This window comes from Opisthocomus hoazin, chromosome 3, assembly GCF_030867145.1.
Source record: "Opisthocomus hoazin isolate bOpiHoa1 chromosome 3, bOpiHoa1.hap1, whole genome shotgun sequence".
NCBI classification, from domain to species: Eukaryota; Metazoa; Chordata; class Aves; order Opisthocomiformes; family Opisthocomidae; genus Opisthocomus; species Opisthocomus hoazin.
Window position 1 is genome coordinate 61,146,848 of NC_134416.1, and position 24,328 is coordinate 61,171,175.

The 24,328-nt window shown below is 43.7% G+C and overlaps 2 protein-coding genes across 8 annotated transcripts in view; one reads left to right on the top strand and one right to left on the bottom strand.

Moving 5' to 3' along the window:
* The window catches only part of GNAL (G protein subunit alpha L), a 195,769-nt gene extending 188,300 nt beyond the window's left edge, over positions 1 to 7,469 (top strand). For both annotated transcript variants that reach the window (XM_075416484.1, XM_075416485.1), the window contains exons 11-12: positions 1,445 to 1,512; positions 6,200 to 7,469. In XM_075416484.1, the coding sequence (XP_075272599.1) occupies positions 1,445 to 1,512; positions 6,200 to 6,346 (215 nt within the window). In that variant the 3' untranslated portion in view covers positions 6,347 to 7,469. The remainder of the gene's footprint in view (positions 1 to 1,444; positions 1,513 to 6,199) is intronic.
* A 431-nt stretch (positions 7,470 to 7,900) lies between these two features.
* Positions 7,901 to 24,328, bottom strand: part of MPPE1 (metallophosphoesterase 1) — a 32,318-nt gene continuing 15,890 nt past the window's right edge. For 5 of the 6 annotated variants that reach the window (XM_075416486.1, XM_075416487.1, XM_075416489.1 and 2 more), the window contains 9 exons: positions 17,472 to 17,816; positions 16,509 to 16,617; positions 16,097 to 16,200; positions 15,399 to 15,479; positions 13,444 to 13,552; positions 12,473 to 12,544; positions 12,240 to 12,362; positions 11,329 to 11,469; positions 7,901 to 9,930 (listed from right to left, as the gene is read on the bottom strand). In XM_075416486.1, the coding sequence (XP_075272601.1) occupies positions 9,748 to 9,930; positions 11,329 to 11,469; positions 12,240 to 12,362; positions 12,473 to 12,544; positions 13,444 to 13,552; positions 15,399 to 15,479; positions 16,097 to 16,200; positions 16,509 to 16,617; positions 17,472 to 17,746 (1,197 nt within the window). In that variant the 5' untranslated portion in view covers positions 17,747 to 17,816 and the 3' untranslated portion in view covers positions 7,901 to 9,747. Of the gene's footprint in view, positions 10,815 to 11,328; positions 11,470 to 12,239; positions 12,363 to 12,472; positions 12,545 to 13,443; positions 13,553 to 15,398; positions 15,480 to 16,096; positions 16,201 to 16,508; positions 16,618 to 17,471; positions 17,817 to 24,328 lie in introns of all 6 variants that reach the window. The other variant, XM_075416491.1, reaches the window with a different exon arrangement.

Consider the following 24,328-nt stretch of genomic DNA (forward strand, 5'->3'; position numbering starts at 1 on the left):
GTAATAACACACTGCATAAGTAAACTCTGGTATTGTGCCAGTTCTATACCAGGCCGAGGGCTTCCCAGACATCTCAGGTCTGTGTCTAGCGAAAGTGGTAAAAACTGCACTTTCTGACCTCTGCCTTAGCCGAGCGATGCCCCTGGCTCGGTGCTTGCAGCCACCAGCCAGAAGAGGCTTTCGTTCTCCATTGATCATCAACAACAGCCTTGGTTGTAGAAGTGAAGATGGCGATGATAAGCTATTTTCAGCTTTCATTCAGGTCTGGAATTTCAGGAGTGCCACACTGAGTTTCAGGTGGAGAGGAGAAATAAACTGTCCTAAAATCTGAGTTAACCTGGCACCAGTTTTATAATGCTGTCACCCAATTTTCCATCTCCCAAACAGACATCACATATATACAGAGTTTGGGTAAATTTTCGACATTTTTTTATGGTAAGCCAGTTGTCAGAATAAAGTAGATGTTTCTCAGCGGGATTTCACAGCGGATATCCAGAGTGATCCAGAATATTCACACGTGAGACAGCTCTCTAATCTGCAGTTGTTCGTTTATTCTTTCATTGTAGCTGACATTATTTAAGGACAGCAGCACTGAACTCTAAGATGCTGCTGATTATGCTGGTTTACCCTGTGTTTACCCTGTAAACCTCTAAAAAACATGTTTCCGTGTTCTGATAAATTCTGCCCTTTACTGTAGTATGTTTATAAGCATACGATCAGGTATCTGACATGAGGAGAAATCACACTGCAGGGTAATGAATAGGTTATCTCTTCACTGCACTGTTTTTTACGCATACAGTAAATATAGTTGTTACATGGCCTAGATAGAGATGACTTCATCTCCTGACAAACAGTGAGTGCTGACCATTGAGTCTCCCACTCAACAAGAATTTAATGTAAGGCCCCACGATGGGCAGTATATGTAAGGATTCTAAGGATTCTGCGGACTTGGGGCCTGGAAATAAAACAAAAGATCTTTTGATGCTATCATTTTTTTCAAGTGTAATCTTGAACTAACCATTTTTAAACCCAAATTCCTGCCTGCGGGTGCTTTATTCAGGGGATGCTGTTCTGCTGCAGAAACTGAACAGCTCGCCTACTTTTTCTAGTCGTATTTTCTGACAGAAGTTAGACCCCAGCTCCCGCTTGGGTTGTGTCTGTATGAACAAACTTGTGGATGTGAGTAAGCCTCTGTGTGATATGATCACTGACACTGTTGCAAAGATTTCAGCAATTTTCAGGTTCCTAAAGTACGTTAAATGCATAGTCAAATTCTGCAGTACCCTTCCATTTTAGAATTTCCTATCAGGAATCTCCTGTGGATATTTAACATTTTAATTTCTGTATTGAAGGACTACTTCTTCCTTATTAAATCCTTTGTTATGAAAAGTAGGTGATTGTTTGCTTTTCATGTTTCTGATGTCACTTATTTTTAATTGAACAGCAACACCAGATGCCGGAGAAGACCCCAAAGTCACAAGAGCCAAGTTCTTCATCCGGGATGAATTTTTAGTGAGTAATTTTGATCTTATGTGTGATTCTGTCATAGGAAATACTGGCAGATGGCGTCGTTTGTTTAGGGAAAACTGATGGGTTTTTGCAGAAAGCTAGAAGCAAAAGAGAACGTCTGGCAATTCCCTAATTATTTCCAGCTGCCCATCTTGCAGAACCTTCCGCAGGGCTTGCACATTTTTATGCCCGTTTTGTATTAAGTCGGCTGCCCTGCAAAGTGTCACACAGCAAGGGAGGTAGCACTGAAAACGGTCGTGTGCCTGCCTGCTCAGTGCCGGAGTCGGGGTGGGCGCCGGCAGCCCTCGCTCTCTGCGCGGAGAGACAACGCCGAGCACTGTTTCCATTGCCACATGGTGGGGTTTTCTGGGCTTGTCTTCACCTGTAAGATGCTGCTGGCTGTTGCCTTGAGTGTTTATTTTGTGTATCGGTCCAGTCCATGTTAAAGCAAATAGGCCTTTTTTTTTTTTTTTGCTTTACCCTGCATTCCTCCAAGGGCTTTGGCAGTGGTCAGCTGGCAAGAGGGAGTGAACACAAAGGCAGATTTTGTCCTTAAATCAGATTTCTGCTGTGCCGGTTAGGAGGTTTGCCTCACCGTAAGACTGGTGTCGTGGCCCTACTGAGGAATCGTAAGAAAGTTTCCTTCTCTGGTCACAGTTGTTCCCGCAATTAAGGTTTCCTCCAAAGCTGGAGGTTAAGAGGTGTTGTCTACATTTCGCAGATACGAGCGGTTATCAGGCACACGATTGCAGCCCAGCGCTGCTGTCAGGAACAGAGGGCTTAATCCAGTATCACCTACAGCTTCGCTCATGTCGAGTTGTTCCTGCAGTGTGAAGCAGTAGTGGAGATCAGAACCAAAGCTCATCCATCTTTCCCTACTGGTAGAAACTGTATGGGAGTGTTGGATAGAACAAACTCATTAGAGTTAAGAACTTTAAAGTCATTATGCGTTTACAAGTATCGTTAGGGTTTACAGCTGTTGATGCAACAAGAAAGAAAGAAGCAATTAACTGCGTTCACACTTTGGGGATTTCTGTTCACCACCTTAACCTTCTGGATTCCATGGAAAATGTCAGACTGTGGCTGTGTTAACATAAGAGTTACCGGAAAGAAAACCATTTCAAGCCAGATCTCTCTTGTGGCAATGCTGAAATGCTGTGAAGCAGGTGACGGTATCCAGCCTGGAAGGAGGGTCCAAGAGAACCCAGTTACGGGGAAGCTGGGGTGAAACTCCCCACCTTTATCTATTTTCATTATTTAAAAAAAACCCAACACGTGAAGGGCGAGGTCCTCACCTGCCGTGACTCACGGCGTTCTGGGAAGAGGCCACCTAGGAAACAGGTAGGGAGGGGAGGGGGCGCAGGCGTTGCAACCACGTGAAAACCCAGGCAGTCCCCGGGGCTCGGGCCTGGGGCCGAAGCGGGGCCGGAACAGCTTTTCCCGCTCTCCCGGCAGCCACCGCAGGCCCGGCAGAGAGCGTCTCCTCCATAACCAGTGCTGGTCCGTCTCTGTCCTGGCGTCGTGCCTGACTTCTCGGTGTGGGGAAACAGAGGGGTGCAGGCACCTGAGCAGCTGCTGTAAACTCGTGGGCTGTTTGGAACGCAGGCATTGCTGCCCCGCAAACCCTCTGAGCAGCCTGCGTGTGCCCCGAGCGGTGGAGGCCGCACCAGGGAGAGCTACTGCTACGCAGTAGGGTATGAGCGTTAGGAAGGCAAAATACGCCGGCTCCTGATCTCGGAGTTGGTGCGGGGCCTTGGGGGCTGGGGCAGCAGGCCTGGCTGCTCGGCACCGCTGGCTTCTAACGGGGGAGCGGCGGGCGAGGGCTGGCAGGAGGCATCTTGCGGAGAAGCCACCTTCCTTCGGCTCAGGCACGTCCTTTCTCCTTCCCAGCTCTTCACGGAGGCAGCGTGCTCGCGCACTCCTTGTTTCGGCTTCTCCCCAGCCCCGTCGTGGTGGTTTGTACCCAGGGCTCTCCAGCTGCGGGTGTTTTGGGTTGATACATCCCTAGTGGGTAGGAAACCCCTGGTAAAACAGTGGCATGGCCCCTCCGGTTCCTGCTGGGTTTTGAAGAACCTGAACCTGGGAGGTGAAGGAGCTGCTGTTCAAATGCGCAGACCGGGCTCCCTCGAGTCGTGTGTTCGGCTCCTCGCTGGAAGCTGTCGTCCTGACCCCTGTGGCACAGGCATGCTGGGATTAAATACTCACGCTTGCATTAGAGCAAAGTAAACATTCTTTCGTTGCTGTCCCAGGGGGTATTTTCCCCCCCCCCTTTGAACTGGTGCGAAGTAACACACTACTATTCAATATTAGTTTTAAGTAGGGGTGAAAATACTGCGTTTATCGTAAAATGAGAGAGGTACAGAGCTGTCAGGGGACCTAACATTTTGGAACATGCATCCTTTGATGTGCTTTATATGTTACCAGGTGTCACCAGAGCGTTGTGGGCAGCATACCACCATAGGCAGCCGTGGAAATGGTGCACAATAAGCAAACGCTCAGTGAGAGAACGCTTGTTTTACCGAAACACAAGAAAAAGACTTGACCCCCGGGTTGGCAGGGTGGTGTGCTCCCTGCTGCCGGCGGCCCGGTGGCACGCACAGTGTTCGCACGTTGTCCCTCGCTGCCAGCGGGTGACGTTTAGTCCTTGGAAGAGCGCATCGGAGCGGGAGCCTGATCCCCTCTCGCACCCTGACGGTAGGCAGCTGCTGCGTGCAGACCGTACGGAGACATCGGCGCGCGCTGGCCGCACCGTGAGGCTGCGCTGCTCGAAGGGAGCGCCCTGCGAGGGGCGAGGGCGAGCGCGGCCGTAGCAGCTGGAGGCTGCACGTATGGACGCAGGTCACACACAGTGCAGCGTGAAAGAGCCACAGAGTCCTGCAGCAGGCCAGGGCCCAACTCCTCCGAGGCAGGCCAGCAAAGAAAGAAGGAACAAGGGCGGCAGTAGCTGGAAGGCAGGCTGGGCCGTCTTTTAGGGGACAAGAATTTTTTTAAGTCCAATTAAAAAAAGAAATGTTTAGTAACTGGTCTCTTCTTGCTGCATCTGAGTGGCGGCAGCGTTACGTCACTGTCATCGAGAACAGATCTGCAGGGGAAAAAACCGTAAAGCGGCTATTGTGTCAAAAATAGGGACACTGCTGCCTTTTTTTTACTTTTTTACAATTCGTATCATCTTGAATGTCCATGCACACCGCTGTCCTTTCCACCCTTGGCTTTCTGAGGGTCTCACTTCCCCCAGACATTGCAAGACAGCAAAGATCTCCCCAGACCCTTCGGGGAGATCTTGCAGGTAGACAGATACAATCTGTGTTTTAATTGAGTTGTCAGCATCTTGCCACCATTGCAGTAATGTGTAAAACTTTTTTTTTCCTTCTCTTTTCATTATTGTTTAGTGTACTTCATGCTTCAAATATGGTCTGAACAACTCACCTATCAATCAACTGAATATGTTATTAATATATTTCATGAGCATAAGCCTTGGACTAGGCATTGAGTGTAGCTTAGTAAGAAGACAATGATTTTTAGTATACGTTTGGAAGCTCCCAATTTAATTAGTGTTGAATATCTAATGTTACCTAAGTTACCTGCAAAAATCTGCAATTTCTCGTTGATATAATTATGTAAATCATGGCTTCTAAATGTCTGTAGTTTTGCATATCTGTAGCTGTAGGTATTCAAAAGGTCAATCTCACATGTAAAATAAATCACTGTATTAAAAATGTATAGTGTAGCTAGAGAGAGACAGCGAAAACAGTCTTTTGTTGCTTAGCCATTACAATTTGTAATAAAATTCGGAAAATATTTATAAAAACTACTGTGCCAAGAATTGACCTTCTGCTTTCCTGAGATTCTGTATATATTCTTCAAGATATAGATCTAGAATGGATTTATATTTATCAGTCCTATAGTGGTATAGAACAAAATTATGGGGTTTTTTTTAAATATTTTTTAAGATTCTGGGGAATTTTAACAAGCTAAGTGGGGGTGAAATGATGCTGGAGCTTGAGTTAGCAACCTAAAAAGTTGTGTGGCAGTGTTGCGAGAATGTAGTTCTGCGTGGCCTGATGTGTACTGGGTTTGTGCGTGTTTTATTATTCTGTGGGAACCCGGCCGTGCTGGTGACGGCTCCACCACCTTCTGGTCTCAGCAGTGACACCGAGCCTTCAGCCAGCTTAACGGGCGCCCTCGGTAAAGGTGCCTTCGGGGGCCTGCCGCTTCACCAGGCAGCGGCGGGAGGGTGCCCTTCTCTGCCCCGACGGCCTTCCCAGCTGGGAGGTTCTCAGGTTTGTGTTGCTGGCTTAAAACAAGAGTTCAGAAATTTGCCACATGATGGCACCAGAAAAGAAGAGACAGTAATTCCCGGGACGGCTGCGTGGCACACCGCAGTGCTGTCAGCGGGTTAGCCGCGCAGCGGCATCCAAATGGTGACAGCTGGTGTGACTGAGGATAGCGTATGGGCATACAGTAATACGCTGGCCCCACAGTATTACCCCTAACTTTTTTATCTTTGTTTCCAATTTGTGACTCGTGTTGGACTACACCACAGACCCGCCTTCTTCGTATTTATTAACTGTAATGATCCGGGTACAGAATTTGCCAGGTTTCTTGGTACTCCGTAGGTCTACAGGCCTCCGAGACGTGAAACTTCTCGTGGCGGGGCACCTGACCCTTGTTTCCCTCCCTCTCTCCACAGAGGATAAGTACGGCAAGCGGAGACGGCCGGCATTACTGCTACCCCCACTTTACGTGTGCAGTGGACACAGAAAACATCCGCAGAGTGTTCAACGACTGTCGAGACATCATTCAGAGGATGCATCTCCGCCAGTACGAACTCTTGTGAGGGGGCTCACCATGGAACCTGTGGTTTTAAATTCTTTGCTCCTTACTCTTTCTCTTGATACTACCCCACACAGGGTGGAGGAATATACTATCGAAATGTCAGTCTCTTCACTTTGTTTACTTTAATTATTTAACCTTAAAGCTGATTTGAAGCGAGTTCGGGTTGGTTTTTCCTTCATGCTTTTTGGGACGATTTTTTGTGCTTCATTTTGACATGCCACTTCTTCGTCATTCCACTAAGCCCTTCGGCTACCTCTGTTCCCTTAGGTTCTGTTTTTTTAACTGAAGGCGACCTGCTAAATTTTTTCCAGCGGGTTAATGTCAGTTCAAACTGGTATGTCAGCTGGATGACACTAAAGTCATACTGCTCCCTCTGTGTGGGTTTCCTTTTTAACACGACATCGAAGAGTACTTGATGGGTGAAAAGAAAAGATTAATGCACTTTGTATCAGGTTATTAAATACTGTTGAGGAAGTAGACACACAATGTAGCAGCACCACAATATTTATTACTCTGTCACAGTTTTTAGCATTTCTGAGTTGCAGGTCAACTGATACAGTGACCTCCTCTTTTAAGCCGTTACTGGCACGGGAAGTAGAGTAGATAACGAGAGGAACAGTGAAGACAAAGCAATTTCTCTGGGGTTTTGGAGCAAAGTGTCTCTGCGCACCTCAGGCATTTGAATTACAGCTACTTTTCAGCCTGTTGCATCTAGGCAGAAAATTTACCACCCTCACTTATGTTGTTTGTGCTGTCCACAAATGATCCTTTTCGTTCAGATCATTCTTGGACAACAGTCCTCTCCCTATATATATTTTTTTGTTTTACTGCTGGTTTATTATATTGTACAGACTGTAAAATGTAATATTATTTTGTACAACTTTATTGAAGAAAAATACTTGTAGAAGATCTTTGTGCCTTGATTATGGCTGTACCTGTAAAATGAGCTAAGATGTAAGTATGTTTTTGATTGCGCTGTACAGCTTGATGTCAACCTTACCTGCAGCAGTGACTGGAGGTAAGAACTTTATCTGTAGAGTTTAGGGGTTTTTTTCTGGTTTATATAAAAATGCTCTTTAGTATAAAAATTATAAATTATGCAAATTAACCACTTACCTTTCCAAGTAAGGTATTACAGTCACCGGATGTTGCAGCAAACATGCCTTTCTCTTTTGAAGTCTCAGCTTTAAAACATTGGAATTCATTCGAGTGTCCAAATTGCAACCTGGTGTTGTTTCAATGGGAACCAAGGATTTTTTTTTTTTTTTTTTTTTTTTTCCTATTTAGAAAAACATGTTTGGTAATTCTTTGGTCATTCATAGAACGTCACAATTGCACAGACCGATTGTGAATGTGTAAAGCACCATTATATAGAGCTCTTCAATCTTTGTACCAACAGCGGCTTTCATTGTGCAAGTAAATAGCGAGAAAGAAGAAAAAAAAAAAAGGTGTATAAACCCTTGTGTCTGGCCTAAGAGAATTACAAGATGACATTTTTATTTCTCTTTTAATAAAGAGACACATTAGAAAATGGTTTTATTTTAAATATTGTAGAATCAAAATGTGTGAATATTTCTCAAACTTGAATAATTTATGCAAATGACATTCTCAAAACAAGTTGTGGTACAGTACAATATATAAAAAGCAAGAATTGCTGTAGCAATAAGGCATGTCCTTTTTAGTAACTATAACACTGCTTTATATTTTATACATAGGTGTTTTATGTCTGTGACTATATACTTTTCCTGTGTCCAAGATAACCTGTACAAATGTCTAAAATTACAGTTGCAATAACAGAAACCTAGAGAAGTGTTAGACTACATTACTTTCTAGAGTGTTTTACCACACTTTGGACCATTCCCCCCACTTCATTTTAAATTTAGGGAGAGATTAAGAGCTAACACATTCCCCACATTGGAATAGAAATCAGCAGGTTTGATTAACTTTTTACTATAAACATCAATATTAGTCAACGACCCCCCCCATCAGGCAACTTTTTAAAATCAGTCTACAGCCAAATTGAGAACTTGTTTCTATTTGATGAGAAACGATCCCATTTTAGATACTATAATATGACCCTTTCCTCTTCCCAGAAATGCGTATGCTTTGATACCTGTACGTTCAATTTAGGCATCAGCTGTTTCCCAGAAAGTGAAAGGCTGGGTGGAATAAGCTGATAACAACCAACGTTCCCCAAGGCAAAGATTGCCCCCTTCCCATGCCAAAGAAAGTCACAGAGCAAATAACAAAAGAGCGTCTTTTCTTTAGAGCAGCCCCCAGCCCAGGAGCTCAGGCCCGAGCTCCCAGCCTCTGCAGGAACAGCGGCAGGAGATCTGGCCCTGGTGTGAAATAGTCCCTCGGGTTTGTCTGGGGCGGGGGGGACGAGCAGTAGGTTGGTCATGGCTTCCCTCGTGCGCAGCGACGTGACGTTCCCCGCGCTGCCATCCAGCGTGGCCCCCCCCCGCCTCCCCAGGGCAGAGCGAGCGCAGTTCCCAACGTGACTCCGCAACCGGTTAGCAATCTGAAATAAGGCACCTTCCTGCCCACCCTGTCTGTTGCAGGCCGAGAGCCAAAGCCTAGGACAATGTTACTGCAGCTGTATTTCACCTTCCTTCTTGCAGAAGACTGGCGACCGGAGGGCCCCTCACCACGCAGATCTCTGGGAGGCAATAGGGCCCTCTTTTTTTTTTTTTTTTTTTTTAAGCTCATCATAGCACATCTTTTTAAAAACAGCAGTTTGAGGTGTCACCCTACTTTTTTTTTTAAAGCAGGTTTCGAATGTGTATCAGCAAACTGGATCCACGAGCTTCTTCCCGTTGTTGTCTGGTAGACGATAACTGCAAAGCGTAGTCAGCTAACAATTTAACGTGTCAGGAACTGGAACATTTCTTGTCCCAAACCCCAGTCCCGTACATATGACATCCTGAAAAGGTTACGGGAGTCCGCATCGGTCGCTGCCGCTGTATCTAGTTTTTGCCTGACCCTAACGAACAGAAGGACGACACTAGAGGGGCCATGCAGCAATAAAACAGAGAAACGGTTCCAGTTTGCAGGGCTGAGCCTCCACCAGGGTAAGACACCAGTGCAGAGAAGGGATGAGGCTACAGGCTTTACATAATGTACAGTTACACTTTTAATATACATATTTGATACAAAAATTACAGCAGGAAAAGGACTCATTTGATTGTAGAATACAGTATTTTTGTACAGCATGAAACGTTCATTTCAGTTATTTATCCTGTAGTAGTCATATCAGCTGTATAGGACTTCTATGGTATGTGTAAATGCAACCTGCCTTCAGACTAGCAATCAAATTAGGTCGTTTGCTGGCATGAATATAGTCTGATGTTTGACTGTTCTCAGCTTTGGTATTTCAGTGACTGACTGCAGATGTCTGGCTCTTCATACTGCTTTATGCTTACTGATTAAACGCTGAGCAAAATAAAATGGTGGAGTGAGAAGCTGAAAGTGAGCTAGTATGAGGATTACAAGCAGAGCACCTGCTGCACAGTACATAGCAAAGACTCTGCTCTCCTGCGGAAGGAAGCATTTTTGGAGGGAGAAGTCAGTCGGTGTTATGCTGCCCTGGAAAAGAAACGACGAGTGTCACGTTGCTGTCACGGTGGGGTCTGAATCACCGCGACTGCCAGCTCTCCAGTCTCCAAGTTCTGTGCTGGGTGGCAAGGGTTGGGGCCGGTTTCCTAGCACCAGTGCCTTCTCCAGGGGCCTGAAGAGTCCGCGCCCCACGGTGCTGGGCACTAACTGGAATTTTTGCCAGGCCAACATTAGCCTTGAGGCCAATCTTCCCTGCATTCCATCTAGCGTAAACAGCGCTGGGCTCCTCATCTGATCTGCCTTCGAGAGAAGCCTGGCTCTAGCTGCTGTAAATCCACCCGGAAGGAGCCTTCCCAGGCTCAAGTCAGGTCTTGTGACTGTGCCCCTTCCTCCCCCTACCCAGTACATGCTGCAAAAACACGTTGGCTAATGCAAATTACGAACACAAACTTCAACAACAAAGAGCTTCATTGGGTTGTGGCTTGACTTTGCAGCTCAAATTAAAGTTTACAGCAGGCCAAGGCTGAGTTAAAACAGTAGTGAAGGCGATGCAACTTTAATTAGCCAACCTCTTGCTTTGCAGTGAAGATACGCTGTCTGGCGTGTGCAGAGAGCGCGTGTAGTTTGAAGGCAGCTACTCTCAGGAATATGGAATAAACAGAACTACTTTCAACGAGAAATACTAACAGTTGCATAAAAAGAATTTAAAAGTTCGGGGTTATCTGTGTATTAAAAGCAGCCTAAACTCAGCAGTAGAAAAATACGTGAAAGATTTCCCCCCCCAAGTCACAGACTACTCTGTAAACAGATTGTAGGTTCTGCTTCTTACTCCACGCTTCCAGGAGTTCTGCTTTATTTCTGAACCGGGGGACTCGCTGATTTACCTCTGAGGATGTACAGAGCACTGGAACTGCCTGTGAGAGCGTAACCGACGCGCTGTACGAGATGTGGAGATGAGGAGGCGGACTGCTGGCACGCGACAAACGTCCCCGCTGCGTGAAGCGGTGAACGCGCACGTTCGAAAGCCACCATCACCGCGCACGAGAGCTTGAGGTGGATGCGGTCTCGTTTTTCATAGTTGGTAAACCAACCAAGCCAAACTAGGCTTTCTACCGTTCCGTGCACAATCCTGATTATTTTTACAAGTCAATAGTTTACAATGCACCCTCTTCTTTATAAGGAAACGTTAGATGCTTGTCCCCAGATACCAGTCAGCTCTCTGACAGCATTGCTTTGTACCCCACAGAGCATGTGGCTCCCACAGATGTACTTCGTAATGTGGATGCAGTGTACTGAGTGGGTTGGGCGGGTAGGCAATTTTTTTATTTTTTGTTTTTACAGGTAGAATCAGTTTTCAAATATAGCTGACTGCCATGTTGATTTATTTATGAAAGTTATCTGACAAAAATAAAAAAAATTAAAACTTACCATGATGAAACTAGGATTGTTTCTATTCCTCCAACTGAATGACGGGACGCTGACTTCTGGGATTTTCCCCGCGTGCAGCACTTCACAAGCACTGTGCGTGTGCCCACTGAGAATCAGACGGGGCTGAAACCACCATATCAGCTAGAACACAAAATGGTAAAGCACAAAAACTAAGTCATAACTAAAAAGAAATGAAGCTTAACACCCTTTTTTTGATTCTGACAGAATGAAATTACGGCAATTCTAATATTCTTACAAAGTGTTTTGTGTAAACTTCTGTTTTCCAGTAAGCCGTGTGTTGATACAGCGATATTAATCATCCCCATTTAGCCCTCATCCCAAATACCAGGCGTTCTGGGGGGTTTTGGCCATACAGATCACAAAAACGCAATAGCATGCTGTTGACGTCACAATAGAAAAAGCTTGGGTTTAGTAAAGCAATGCTGTTTTCTTGTCCAAAGGAGAATCTGGCACTGCCAATCCTGAGTGAAGACACGTATGCAGAAGGAACAAATACTGACCGTTAGATGCTTTGACTTTACATTCTCTTGTAGTTACTAATTCAGCAAAAGCAGTGCTCTCTAAGTGCAGAAGGTGGCTTTCTGCAAGGTTTGTCAATAATCTACACGGTACATGAAGTGCAAGGTGCAAAGCTGGAGGTCACAACACTGCAGCAGACCTAAGAGCGCCAGGACTTCCGGCCCGTACCTGGGAAACCCAGCAGAACCAAGGCCATGATGGCGGTGATCCTCAGGGGAGCAGCTCTAGCAAGCAGCCACCCGAAGGCCTCATTAAAGCAGGAGCAGCTGTGGCCTGTTCGTCTTTCCAAAATTTTTTAGTCTATACATATATCTACAGCCCTGTCCCCCTCCCACACACCCGCCGATACTCAAGTTCCCGATAAGTCAAACCTTCTGGGATGCTTCCTGAGACAGCACATCGTACTTTTCTTTAAACAGGACGTTCTTCTCTTCTGGTGGAGCAGAATCTTCTCCACTGCATTCAGCATCACTTTTCCGATAGAGAGGGTAATGCTGCGAGAAATTCAGAGCAAGGATCAGTTGTCAACAGTGCAGCCTGCCTGGGACAGGAATAAAACCACTAAAAACGTGTCACTGTGTTCCCTCACCCCCCTCTAACGCACCTGTAAAAGGATGGGGACTGAAGCTGGAAGCTTTTCCACATCACTGCATCCTTGGCTGGAATGATGCGGTTTCTGTGAATACAATCAATCCATACACAGTGTCTTCACCTGTGTGTCCCGTAGGAGTGGGGGAGGGAATTAAACAATAGCGGGGGGGGGGGGGTGGGGGTGAAAAAAAGCAGTATCAGCTCAGAGTACAGTATTTAAATACTGTCCACTGTATAAAATTTAAGAGCCTCTACTATGGATAGAAGGGGAAAATGCTTTAATTCCCCCTTCTGTCTCTGCTGTAAATATGGTTGCACTCCTCCTGAATGCAGAAACGAGCAGAATCTCACTGCACAAACCAGGCAAAAGAGATGCAGGGCAGCCCGAGCGAGAAAGCAGTCAGAGTCCAGCCGTGTTTCCACGGGAGCTGGTTTCCTGACTGACTGCCAGCCCAGTCAATCACGCTGCCTACCGTGCCTCCAGTGGGCCTGTGGAAAAGGGGAGAGGAATGAAATACAAAAGCAACTGGAGCTGATGAAAAAATACTACAATTAAAACATTACTAGGCTGTCAAGACAGGACTCCAGTAGAATCAGAAAATAAAAAGAATAAGCTAGTGTGAAGGATAGGAAACAGAACAATACGTATAAGTATAAATGCAGGGATTATTACGTATCTTAATCCAAAGGGAGGGTTACAGAACTCCTCCTGCCATTCCCTGGAACAGAGGAAACAGCACCCTCTGTTTGTTAGCAGCACTGACAAGGAAGCTGACACCATTAACACAGAGCAACACAGTTTAGTAAAAATGGTAAGAGGCAAATGAGGAGAAGAAAGATTTGCTAACAAGTTGCAATATGAATTGGAAGCAGGTTTTTTTCCAGGAGAGTCTTGGTTATACCCAGACTGTTGCTGCAGTATCAGTATTCCCACTGCAGCTGCTGATCTTGCTGGCTATAATCAGGTCTTTAATAAACTCTTACCTGCTGGGAGCAATTCAGTTTGTGAGAAAGCGCCGCGAGCTTTGCCTCCGAGGTACGGCAGACGGCACAGCCATCGCCCTCCATGGCGACGCTGTTCACTACCACAAAGCTGGAAAACACCGGGGAGTGGGGAGGAGAAGCAAGCCTTTGCCATTCATGCACATGTGTGGGATAAACTTTAGTTTATAAAATCAAGCGTTCCAAAGCTGGACGCGGCTCAACAGAACAGCAGAAGGTAGCAGCCTCCGAAATCACGCGCTGTAAATCCTCTCCCAAGCATCCATACTGTAGCCGTGTCTCTGTCTGGTGGGCTGCTTTACAACCAGTTGTTCATCAGGTTGCACAGTGTACTGTGCGCTATGCTTCACGCTTACGCTTCCAGATTTTTTTTTTTGTATTATAATGGATAATAAGTGGTATTCTAGTGGAATATTAGAAGCCCCCTAAGCTGAATTCTGAGCGAACCTGCTTCTCTCCCCACCCGCATTCTAGACCTCAGAGACAGAATGTCAGACAAGGGATTTCTTCAGAACAACTGAAAAGCCAAACAGCACTGCACTACCCTGAACAAACTCAGTTTCATACTTTGTGGTCCCTCCCACAGAAAACAGGATTTTATTTGTAACGGAAAAAAGACTTCCCTGTAGATTTCAAATCAACTTTGAACTTCTGCCATGAGATTCACACCTGTTTAGTCACTTACTCAGGACTCCAGAGAAATGTTCCCAGTTCTATTCAGTAGGTTTTACAGACATTAATGAGCTGAATGCCTCCACTTAAGAGATACTGATCAAAGTAAAATAAAAATTTAATTCTCTTTTATCAAATTAAGGTGCTTTTATACTGTAGATTTGTTATAAAGTAGTTTATCCAGGAACATTCCATTAATAATGCAGCTCGTCTCAGTTAATGAATATGATACTGGACATACAATCTGCACCCGCATGCAAGAATTCTGCTGTGCTGTTTTATCAAAGGGGACTTGGAGATATTCCTTCGTAACTATTTTTTAAAACAGCTGAAATACGTATCTAGGACACGACACCTGCATGATAAACAACAGCATTATACTGGGAATTCATGAAGCTGACAGATCTTCCTTACAAAGTCACACCATTTCTAGACCCGTTGGGAATATTTTTAATGGTTCCTTCATTAAGGGAACCAGTGTAAAACTGTAGGTTTTGAATTTTACCTTTGCGTGAGTGATCACAACCCAACGGCATTCGCGCCAAATGCAGAGCGGCAGCAGGTCTTCCCTCCCTGTGCTGAGGTTTACAGACAAATGCCCTCCCACAAAGCCACTGCTGCTTCTCCTCCCCGGGCTCCTGCGTGGCATCGGGGCGCGAGGAAAGGGCCCACGGCAGCCAGCTGCCACCACAGCCACACGGCCACAAGAACTGGCGCTGCAACCAGCTCTGCTCTCGGCCACAACCAGCTCGTGCCTTGTTACCCCACCCTGTGGAAAAGCTGTGGACAAGCAGCTGCTGGGTTCCCAAATTCCTCAAACAACAGTTGCGTCTGCAGACTGAATAAGTTATTAAAATTAATGAAACTCTTTACTCGTAAGCACAGAGGGGCTTGGTTTGTGTTTCTTTACTGAATCCTATTCTTCTGTTACGTTTATAGCCATGGGTCATTACCAGCTGCACGGAAGTAAAAATGCAAACCAGAGAATTTGATGCTAACTCCACAGTACTTTTCCATTTAAAAGGAAATTGTTACAATTCACCTAGCCCAAAGCACAGCTTCCACTCCATATCGAACTACAGGTTTGTACAAAGTGCTTGATATTTAACATACCACAAGCTAGATACAAAGTTTACAAAAAAAAACAGACGCCAAGTTCAGCTTTCCCATACTATTTAATTAGAAATTCCACTTCCAGTTTTCACTGCTCAGGTCTGCTAGCTCAGTAATCACTACTCTAAACATTGAAACAAAAATATACTCACTTTATTCCTTTTCGAGTTATTAGCTTTCCTGAAGTAAAGTTGAAAACCTTTTCAAATCGATTTACCTTGTAAGCAGTCATTCTGTGTCACAGAGCAGAAATAAAACCGCGGTAAGAAACTGGCATTGTAAATCCCCTGACACAGCTGCTTGACAGTCTGCAGAGCGTTCATGGAGCTTGCTGCTGCTCCATTAGCTTCACCCCCTACTCCTTCAGCAAACCCCTGGGGATGCTCTGCCACCCGTAACGTACTCTGTCCCGGCCACGTCGGTGTTGGCACAGCTGTCCCACAGAAGCACCGCAGAGCAAGGGCACTTGCACTCTTCTGTACTGAGAAGATGGGAGAGGGAATATGGTCGGACTCGGCACTTTGCAGAGCAGGGGGCCCAACACGAGGAACAGCATCTGCAAGGCTTCTCTGCCAGCGCAGAAAGACCAGCCCTGAGCAACGTCACACAGGCTAAGAGAAGCATCAGAATAGCCTGAAAACTGTTCTAAAATGTATTCCGAGGGTGCATTGTGCACAGGTGGACACGTTTTAAGACCTTGCTCTAAATTACAGTCCCTTCTAATTCGGTTCTGATCAAAACGTTTCTGTATGAACACACAGGAGGTCACTCGCACACAAAACCAGTTACAGTACGCATGCTGACGTTTCGCTCTTGGCACTTGCGCACTCCTTTCCCTGACAAGACTTACTCATAATGAAATCCAATGTCATGATTCCCAGCGACAACCACTAGCTCAGTAGAAACTGGATACTTAAACATTTTCCGAAATCTCCTGACATCATCTGCCCACGCCTGCATGAAAAAACAAATGGAGAAGTTACTGCTGGTCCACATTATTGAAGGGGACCACTAGTACCTAATACATAAGCACACACTGTGAGATGCTTACATTTTATAAGTTTTATATGCGGGGGGAAGTGCCAAGATACTACCAAAAATGAAGGAGAATCACACCATTTCAACTCATATCTAAACAACTAGAAACTTCTACCAGTAGTAATACTGAAGAAAGCCTTGCATACCTAGTCTGCTTTCTTCTGCCATCCATTTCCTTCAAGAAATCCTCATTTTTTTAAATAAGAGAGCTGCTGATGTCGTACCTGAGGTGAGCTCCATTTTCCTTCATCAAAGACATCTCCCAGAATAAAGACAATATCTGGCTGCAGTAACCATATGGCAGTTTGGAAAGATCTCTCCATTTGCCATTCCCTGAAGGGAAAATACATACCCAGTCATCACTGTCTAACTTCTGGATCCTCAACTCTGAACACACAAACACAGCCTGGCAGGAATGGGAAGATGGCTCCTACACATTTCAAGTGCTAATATGAAATTCAAATTAAATACTTAGAAATCAGGTTTAAGTACCGTAGGTGCATCTTACATGGTGGGTAATTCCACCACAATACAATCATGACCAACTCATGCAGGAAGCGATACCAATTTGTTCATCTGTATTCATCACAATTCCATTAAATGGCAATTAATTAGAACAGCGAATTACTGCACATCTACTATGCTCATTTCTTCACCAGAAGTTTACAATGTTCGTATCATGGTAGAATTAGCACTTTCTTTCAGCATTCTGCTGGTTTTTTGGACTAACAGAAACATGGCTTTGTGCAGTACCCACAGGATTGGATTATCTTCGGGTTGAAATGTGATCTTGCCGCTGATTCTCCTACTACAGAGATAACTGTCTATCGGTTTCCTTACCTCTGCAATTAGAGGTATTAACTTGGATGTCCCAATAGTTAACCGGCTCATTTTTAAGGCACCCTGTAAAACAGTTACACACTGGAAAAGACTGTCTGACCCATCTAGAATGCTCAGGCATCTACATCCACATACTAAACAAACGCTCAAGCCTGCACTGCCCCAATAAGTCCCATTCATTAACCTCTCAACACTGGTTTACCATCCAGCGCAGATCCAGACAGGTGAGTCAGAGGCAGCGTGCACACTTCTCACAAGTACCACAACACTGGTTTTAAACATCTGGCCTGTTAGCTGCTATGAAAAACTCTAAAACCAGAATGGAGCTTATGCAAAGAAATTATTACCTTCTTAGCTTATCCAGCCAATGTCCTTTGATTTCACCAAGCAGGTGAGTATCAGCTAAAATTATGGCCTTTAGGACTGAAGACGAAGTCTCTTTTTCACCCATGCGTGCTCCACCTTTCACTTCCGGCCATCGACATTGAAAAATTACCACATAATAAATTAAAAATTCACAGAATATTAACACTGAGATGACAAAGCACACCAGTTTCAGCAGGAAACTGAGCCTCTTCTTCAAAGGAAGACTCTTCACAGTGGTCAAGCTAGAGCCCAGCATTGCAGTACCAGCGTAAGCCTCTCTCCCAATGGCAGGGGCTTGTCAAGGACCACAATAGGCTACAAAATCCCTGTGGAGAAAACACAGAATAAAATATTCATTAAGACAAAATCCCTGTGAAAAGCTACCACGTAAAGGCTTATAGTGTTAGCTTCTTGTCACCCTGAAAGATTTGGAAATGTGTAATTGCCCGAAAGAGCAAAGTTGGTTTTTTCCTTCGGACACACTTGTATAACCCACAGAGGTGTCCACGCTGCTGAGCCTGGAACAGCACTCTCCTACCAGCAGCAAGGCAACTAGTTTAAAGCCTGCCGGAATCTTGTTGCACGATGCTTGATTGTTTGGGTTTTTTTAACTATACAGTGAAAACACTGTGAGTAGGGGTCAAAGACAGAACTCAGCTTGAACAGCAGGGGGAAAAAAAAAAAAGATAAATAGAAGGGGATTCCATTAGGATCCATATCAACCCTGACCACTGCGATGCCACGTGCAACCACTTTCTGGCACAAGTCACATAACATGACTACACCAAACCAGTGCAATTACCACCTTTAATATGGCTCATGGTAAGCATCTCCAAAAACCAAAAGCCATTTACTATCCCAAAACAAGTTCACCAGAGCTTTGCTTTCTAGGGATGGAGGCACAGAATCACAACTAGTTAACTAACACTGCTTCATTTCTACCAGGGGGAAGCACAGAAACATCTAAGCCTTGGAAACAGAAGCTGTGTTACAGCTGAAGAAAATGAGCCTAAGCTGGTAAACTTACTGTATTTACTGATTTCTTCCACCTTGGGTACTGTGTAACTCAAACAGGGAACCCACCCCTTTTGAAACTATAATTTTATTTTATGTCATTTTAAAGGCTAATCCAAAACAAGTGTCTTCACTCTGATAAGTCACAACTGTAACAGGGCTCATTGATTGTTTCACTTGTTCACAGGCATTTAGCAGAACCTCGTTATTCCTGGTGTAAGGAGGAAATACCCACATTTTGCCAGTTCTGTTACTTCTACAGTCCTTGGCAGAAACACTTTTCCAGTGTAAGTGCCCACAGAAACAAGCATCCCACCTGAGAGGACAGGGATGCCAGCGTTACTTTCAAGTGAAATGACTTGGGTTCCACACACAGCCTCTCGGGGTTTCAGCCTGCAGAGTACTGCGCCTCTGAAAGATCCACTTTTTAAAGGTAAACTCTGTAGCACGATCACAGTAAAAGGGACTCCAGGAGAGCTACAGAGATGTTACTCCACCTGCTCGTGAACAAACTTCTAGAGAAGTCCACAAAGAAAAGTCTTGTCACCCAGCCAAGAACGGGATTGCAATTTTGCTTCCTACAACAGAAAAATTCTAACATAGGACTAATATAGTACGTTGGCAATTACAGAACACAGTACTGAAAAAAAATAGTGCATCTTCTCTAAAACCCTGGTCTCAGTTACACGCAGAACACAGAACAAAACTTAGACTGCTTTACTGCCCAATGCCCTAGCCCATTTGATTGATGTCTTACAGAAATCAAAAACTGACATGTGATTATTTTCTTATTTTTTCAATCAAAACCTCTACTTGATAGTAAGAATGGCTATGAAGCCACTGATTTTCTAACATGAGCTTCGCGTATCACCACTACAAAGTAGTTATTCAGACAAAGAACCATCAGTCTGCATCATGTAACATTTCTAATGCGCATTATTTAATGCTAGCATGACTAATACTTAATAGCATGTAATTCAGTTTATCTAAACTCACTTTAGCCAGAGAAAGCCACTGGTCAGACGTCACAATTTCACCATACGGAGGAACTACACAGAAAGGCTGATCAACTTGTTTAACATTAAGCTCATCTGCACATTAACTAGCAATAAAAATCAACACGATTTTGTTGCACATCTCGCAACAAGGCAAGATTAAAGCAGAAATGTCTGTTCAACAGATACAGCAACAAGGACAAAAGACAGGTAAATTCTTAACTCTAAGCACACAAACTCATACAGGCTTACCCTGCACAAACCGCACCTACCCCAGAATTCGGAAGTAGACTTGGTCGTCCCAGATAGTCTCCTCGGATAGTACTGATTTGAATGCCAGTAAGTTGTTTAACTTGCATTAGGGAAAAAAAAAAAAAAAAAAAAAAAAAAAAGCCAAAAATACTCTGTGACACTTCTTATTCACAACCTACACAACGCTTAAAACAAATAAAACCTGCCATTTTTCTATCAATATCTACACATTCTCTGGAAGCTTTTCATTACATTATTTTTCACATATCAAATTTCTTTGGAAGCTGTCCAAACAGCTACAGAGCTGCAGCAAAAAGCCAGTTTTACAGATCTGTGGAAAAAAAGAAGTTTAAAAATCATATATTCAGAAGTAAAATGATCCTATCAAATGCAAAATAAAAAGCTGAAATTAGTAGAAAATAAAAAATCTTCAAGGCAAAACTGCCATTTTCAAAAGTGACAAGCAGCAACTGACACAACCGACACCACAGAGCCGGTCATTTCTACACACACAGGCTCTGTCCCAGTGTTTCTGCTGCTCGCTGTTACTGGTCTGGGAGTTGTGCCACAGATGTGGAAGATGCCAGGAGATCTCCCATCCGCACCCAACATTTCCAGCTTTCTTGATAGTGAAAGAAAAAAAGAGCAGGAAAATAAAAAGAAGCTGCTCGGGGCTGCGGCTGCACATTTCCGCGCACCGAAGCAAACGCGGTTGAACCGCAAACCGCACACGTGCAGCAGCGATCTGAGCCTCACGTACGGGTACCCAAGGGCTGGAGACCCACGCAAAAGAGAGCGATCCTCTCGCACCCGACGGAAAGGTCCACAACAACGCTGCTGTCGGCGCGCGCGCGCACTGCAAGATGGAGCTGCGGTTCAACACGCCGCTGTAGAACACGTTGCCACAACCCCTCCTTGCATGGCCGATTATGAAGATGATCTAGAATATGGATTTGCGCTAGAGCTTGAGGATATCAGTTATGAGAAAAGACTGAAAGATTTCTCACTGTTCTTGTTCTAGAGGGGAGTGGCCTGATGCAAAACTGATTTTTAAAAGCTGATCAAAAAGGTGAGATCAATATTTTCACCATGTTGATTATTTTCAGTTGTCTGGGCAGAGAACGTACTCTATAATGGAAAACTCTGACCTTCTGTGGTGGGCAAACAGCAAAATTCTGCAAGTCACAATCTTGTATTCAGCCAACTTACATATTCTTTAGGCAGGAGAGAAACCACCTTGAACTCTTCCTTGCCTGCACGTTTTAAGAGCCATTCTGCACACCACTTCAAAATCAGCCTGCAGACAAGGACAGTTTCTGATTCATTTAATAGCCACAGAATCACAGAATGTTCGGGGTTGGAAGGGCCCTCTGTGGGTCATCTAGTCCAACCCCCCTGCTGAAGCAGGGTCACCTACAGCAGGCTGCACAGGACCGCATCCAGGCGGGTCTTGAATATCTCCAGAGAAGGAGACTCCACAACCTCCCTGGGCAGCCTGTTCCAGTGCTCCGTCACCCTCAGAGGGAAGAAGTTCTTCCTCATGTTCAGACGGAACTTCCTCTGCTTCAGTTTGTGCCCGTTGCCCCTTGTCCTGTTGCTGGGCACCACTGAAAACAGTTTGGCCCCATCCTCCTGACACCCACCCTTCAGATATTTATAAGCATTTATTAGGTCCCCTCTCAGCTTTCTCTTCTTCAGGCTGAACAAGCCCAGCTCCCTCAGCCTTTCCTTGTAGGAGAGATGCTCCAGTCCCCTCATCATCCTTGTAGCCCTATAATGTCACTAAAGTTTAAACACATTAGAAGTATAACTTTATACCACAAAACTATGGAAAAAAAATGCTCAAACCACTAGCACTCAAAAAAAAAAAAAAAGTTTGATATTTTCCTTCTCCAGCATTAACATTTATTTTGCTTACTAACAAATATTAGATGCATTTTTGCACTTCAGATACAGCCACCATATATGCTATCCTTCCTATTTTCATCTGTCAAGTTTACCGGCAACACAAACTTGCCTCACTCCTCATTCCCTTTTCCATCTCTGTTCAGAACATATCCAGCTTTGATTTAAAAGCAGGCCGAGAACGAAACAAGGGAAATTTGATAAAATGGTTTACAGCCAGACCAGAAAGCAAGTACTTCTGGAACTTCACCCTCTCTCTTACTTTGTGAATAAGAAACTCTGCACATCCCATATGCTATGAGGCCAACTTATTCATTAATTTACAACTACACAAAACTGTCCTGACAAAGTGGGATACAAGAGTCCTAGTCCTATCCCTAATGACTGTGCAAATACTTTTATTAAGCTAAATAAGCTGTATTAGGTTATCAATAAGGTTAGTATTTCTTACCTCATAACAAAGATTTCACTCATTTCTGCCATCCCAACGTCACAAAGGTACAGACTTACAGCTTTCAGATAAACTCAGTTCTATAATGTAATTATGTTAAACTTTCGTGAAATGTAGTGACAAACAAGCTCAGCTTCAAATCCCACAAGGTTTCCCTTCTCCAAGGTAGACCTGTATCTGCCAGTTGTCTCTTACCGTTCCAAGCTCTCGGAAGCAACATGACATTTCTAACTTGTCAGCTGTGACTCTGCACTCCAGTTTCCTTTCAGCACTTCAAATACCAGAGCTCTTCAAATCACCTCACTCTTTAATCAAATAAGAGCTTCTGATGAATTCTTGTTTTGATACTGCAAGACAACTCTCTGACCCATCTTTCTAAGCCCACTCCTTCAAATTCTAAACCCTAAATCCTTCCTTCATCCACAAATTTTAACTTCTTATTGTGATTAAAGAAAAACTCCAAGCAGGGATTCAGCATACTTCTTTTAAGAAATCTCTTTGTGATAATTTAATGACATAATTAATTTCTGTCCACACTGGCACACCTTTTGGGCTGAAATTCGTAAAGACTGACAAATCTACACACCTATGCTGATTTTATACAGTTTACAGAAAAGGATAAATTGGGAAATTCTTCAAATTAAAACACAAAGATCTTCTCATATTCCCACGAACACCCACAACCATTCCTTCAATGAATGTATTTTACAAGTGTGAAAGAGAGAGGTTTTGAAACTCAGGTGCAGTTACACAGACCAGAGTTTATTTTAAAACCATATAAACAAAAACCAAAGGCACAAAACACAAAAACATTTCAGAGCAGCTTGTCATATTGAGATCATACTACTGAATCCATAATATTATCAAAATGTGGTACTACATAAGCCATGGCAGGTTTAAAAGTTGCAGTAAGTAAAAAAAAAAAAATGTGGAAAATCTGCTTGCCATGAAATTAATCAGTAGTTACAAGTGCGCTGTAAAAGGAAGTCCATACATTACACTTATTTGTTTCAAGCATTTTTCATATTGATTATTCAGTTTCACAGATTCCTGTACAGCATGCTTTAGATCTTCTACCTCTTCAAAAAAATCCTACAAAAAATCCAAAAACATTCACCTTAAAGTTTCTTTCAAAGACATTCTCAGTAAGAGCTAGTCAGCATTTCAGTTGTTCCCAAATTCAAAGATGCTTTCTATATTTTTCTTAGCGTATGGTTGAGTTACACAAACACAGCTACAGCAAGATAGAGCAATCAACTATAACCTTACATAATAATTTAAAGCTTTGCTCTGAACACACAATGCGAGCAGAATTCAGGTTATATTGGAGTCTGAAATACAGATTAATAATAGGAAAGATACATTAAGAGAAGGAAAAAATGTTCATTTATCAGAAAGCTATAAAATGACAGTCCAAAATGACATGGGAATAATGTCAAACTCATCTGTGTAAAACTATAGCTATACATGCTGAGGTCAGCCAGTAGCAGATAATGCACCATTAACTTTGGAGATCTGAAAGTTGCAAGGTTATAAACAAGGGACAACAAGCAAGGAAAAAGATGAGAGGAGTAAACTAAGGAGCATGATGTAAAAATTCGAAGACGACAATACTAAAGAGGGTAAAATGGAAAAACGAATACATGTTTAGACCTAGAAAGATATAAAATATCTTTAGACCTTAACAGGTCTGTAAATTGCTAGTATCTGTTTAAAACTTTAAACACAACTACATTTTGTTAATGAATATCCTATTTCAGAATAGGATCTATTATTTATGACTACACTATGTTAAAAAGTTTGATTTTCGTATTCAAAAGCGTAAGATTTATGACGCGTTAAACTTGACAGAGCCTAAAATGGGTAACACTATCCAATACGCTCAACCGGCTCAAATAAAAGCAATTTACAAGAAAGGAGGGAATGAAAGCACAATACGTAAGGCTCAACGTAAAGAAACAATCCAACAAGAAAGCCATAAAAATCAAGTCCTGTTGAACTTGTTTAATGTCAGCCTATGTGGTTTCACTTTATTATACTGATCCTTTTGCAATGACACTATCCCAGAACAAATAACTTTGCAAGTAGTTCTAGTTAGACCTAATTCAATAGGACATAAATTCAGCTTCATAGAAGCAAATTTCATTTATTAAAAATATCAATGGCCCATAGCTTAAATGGAACGATGTTTTGTTCAGCTCCTGCAAGTCTACTGAGCAAT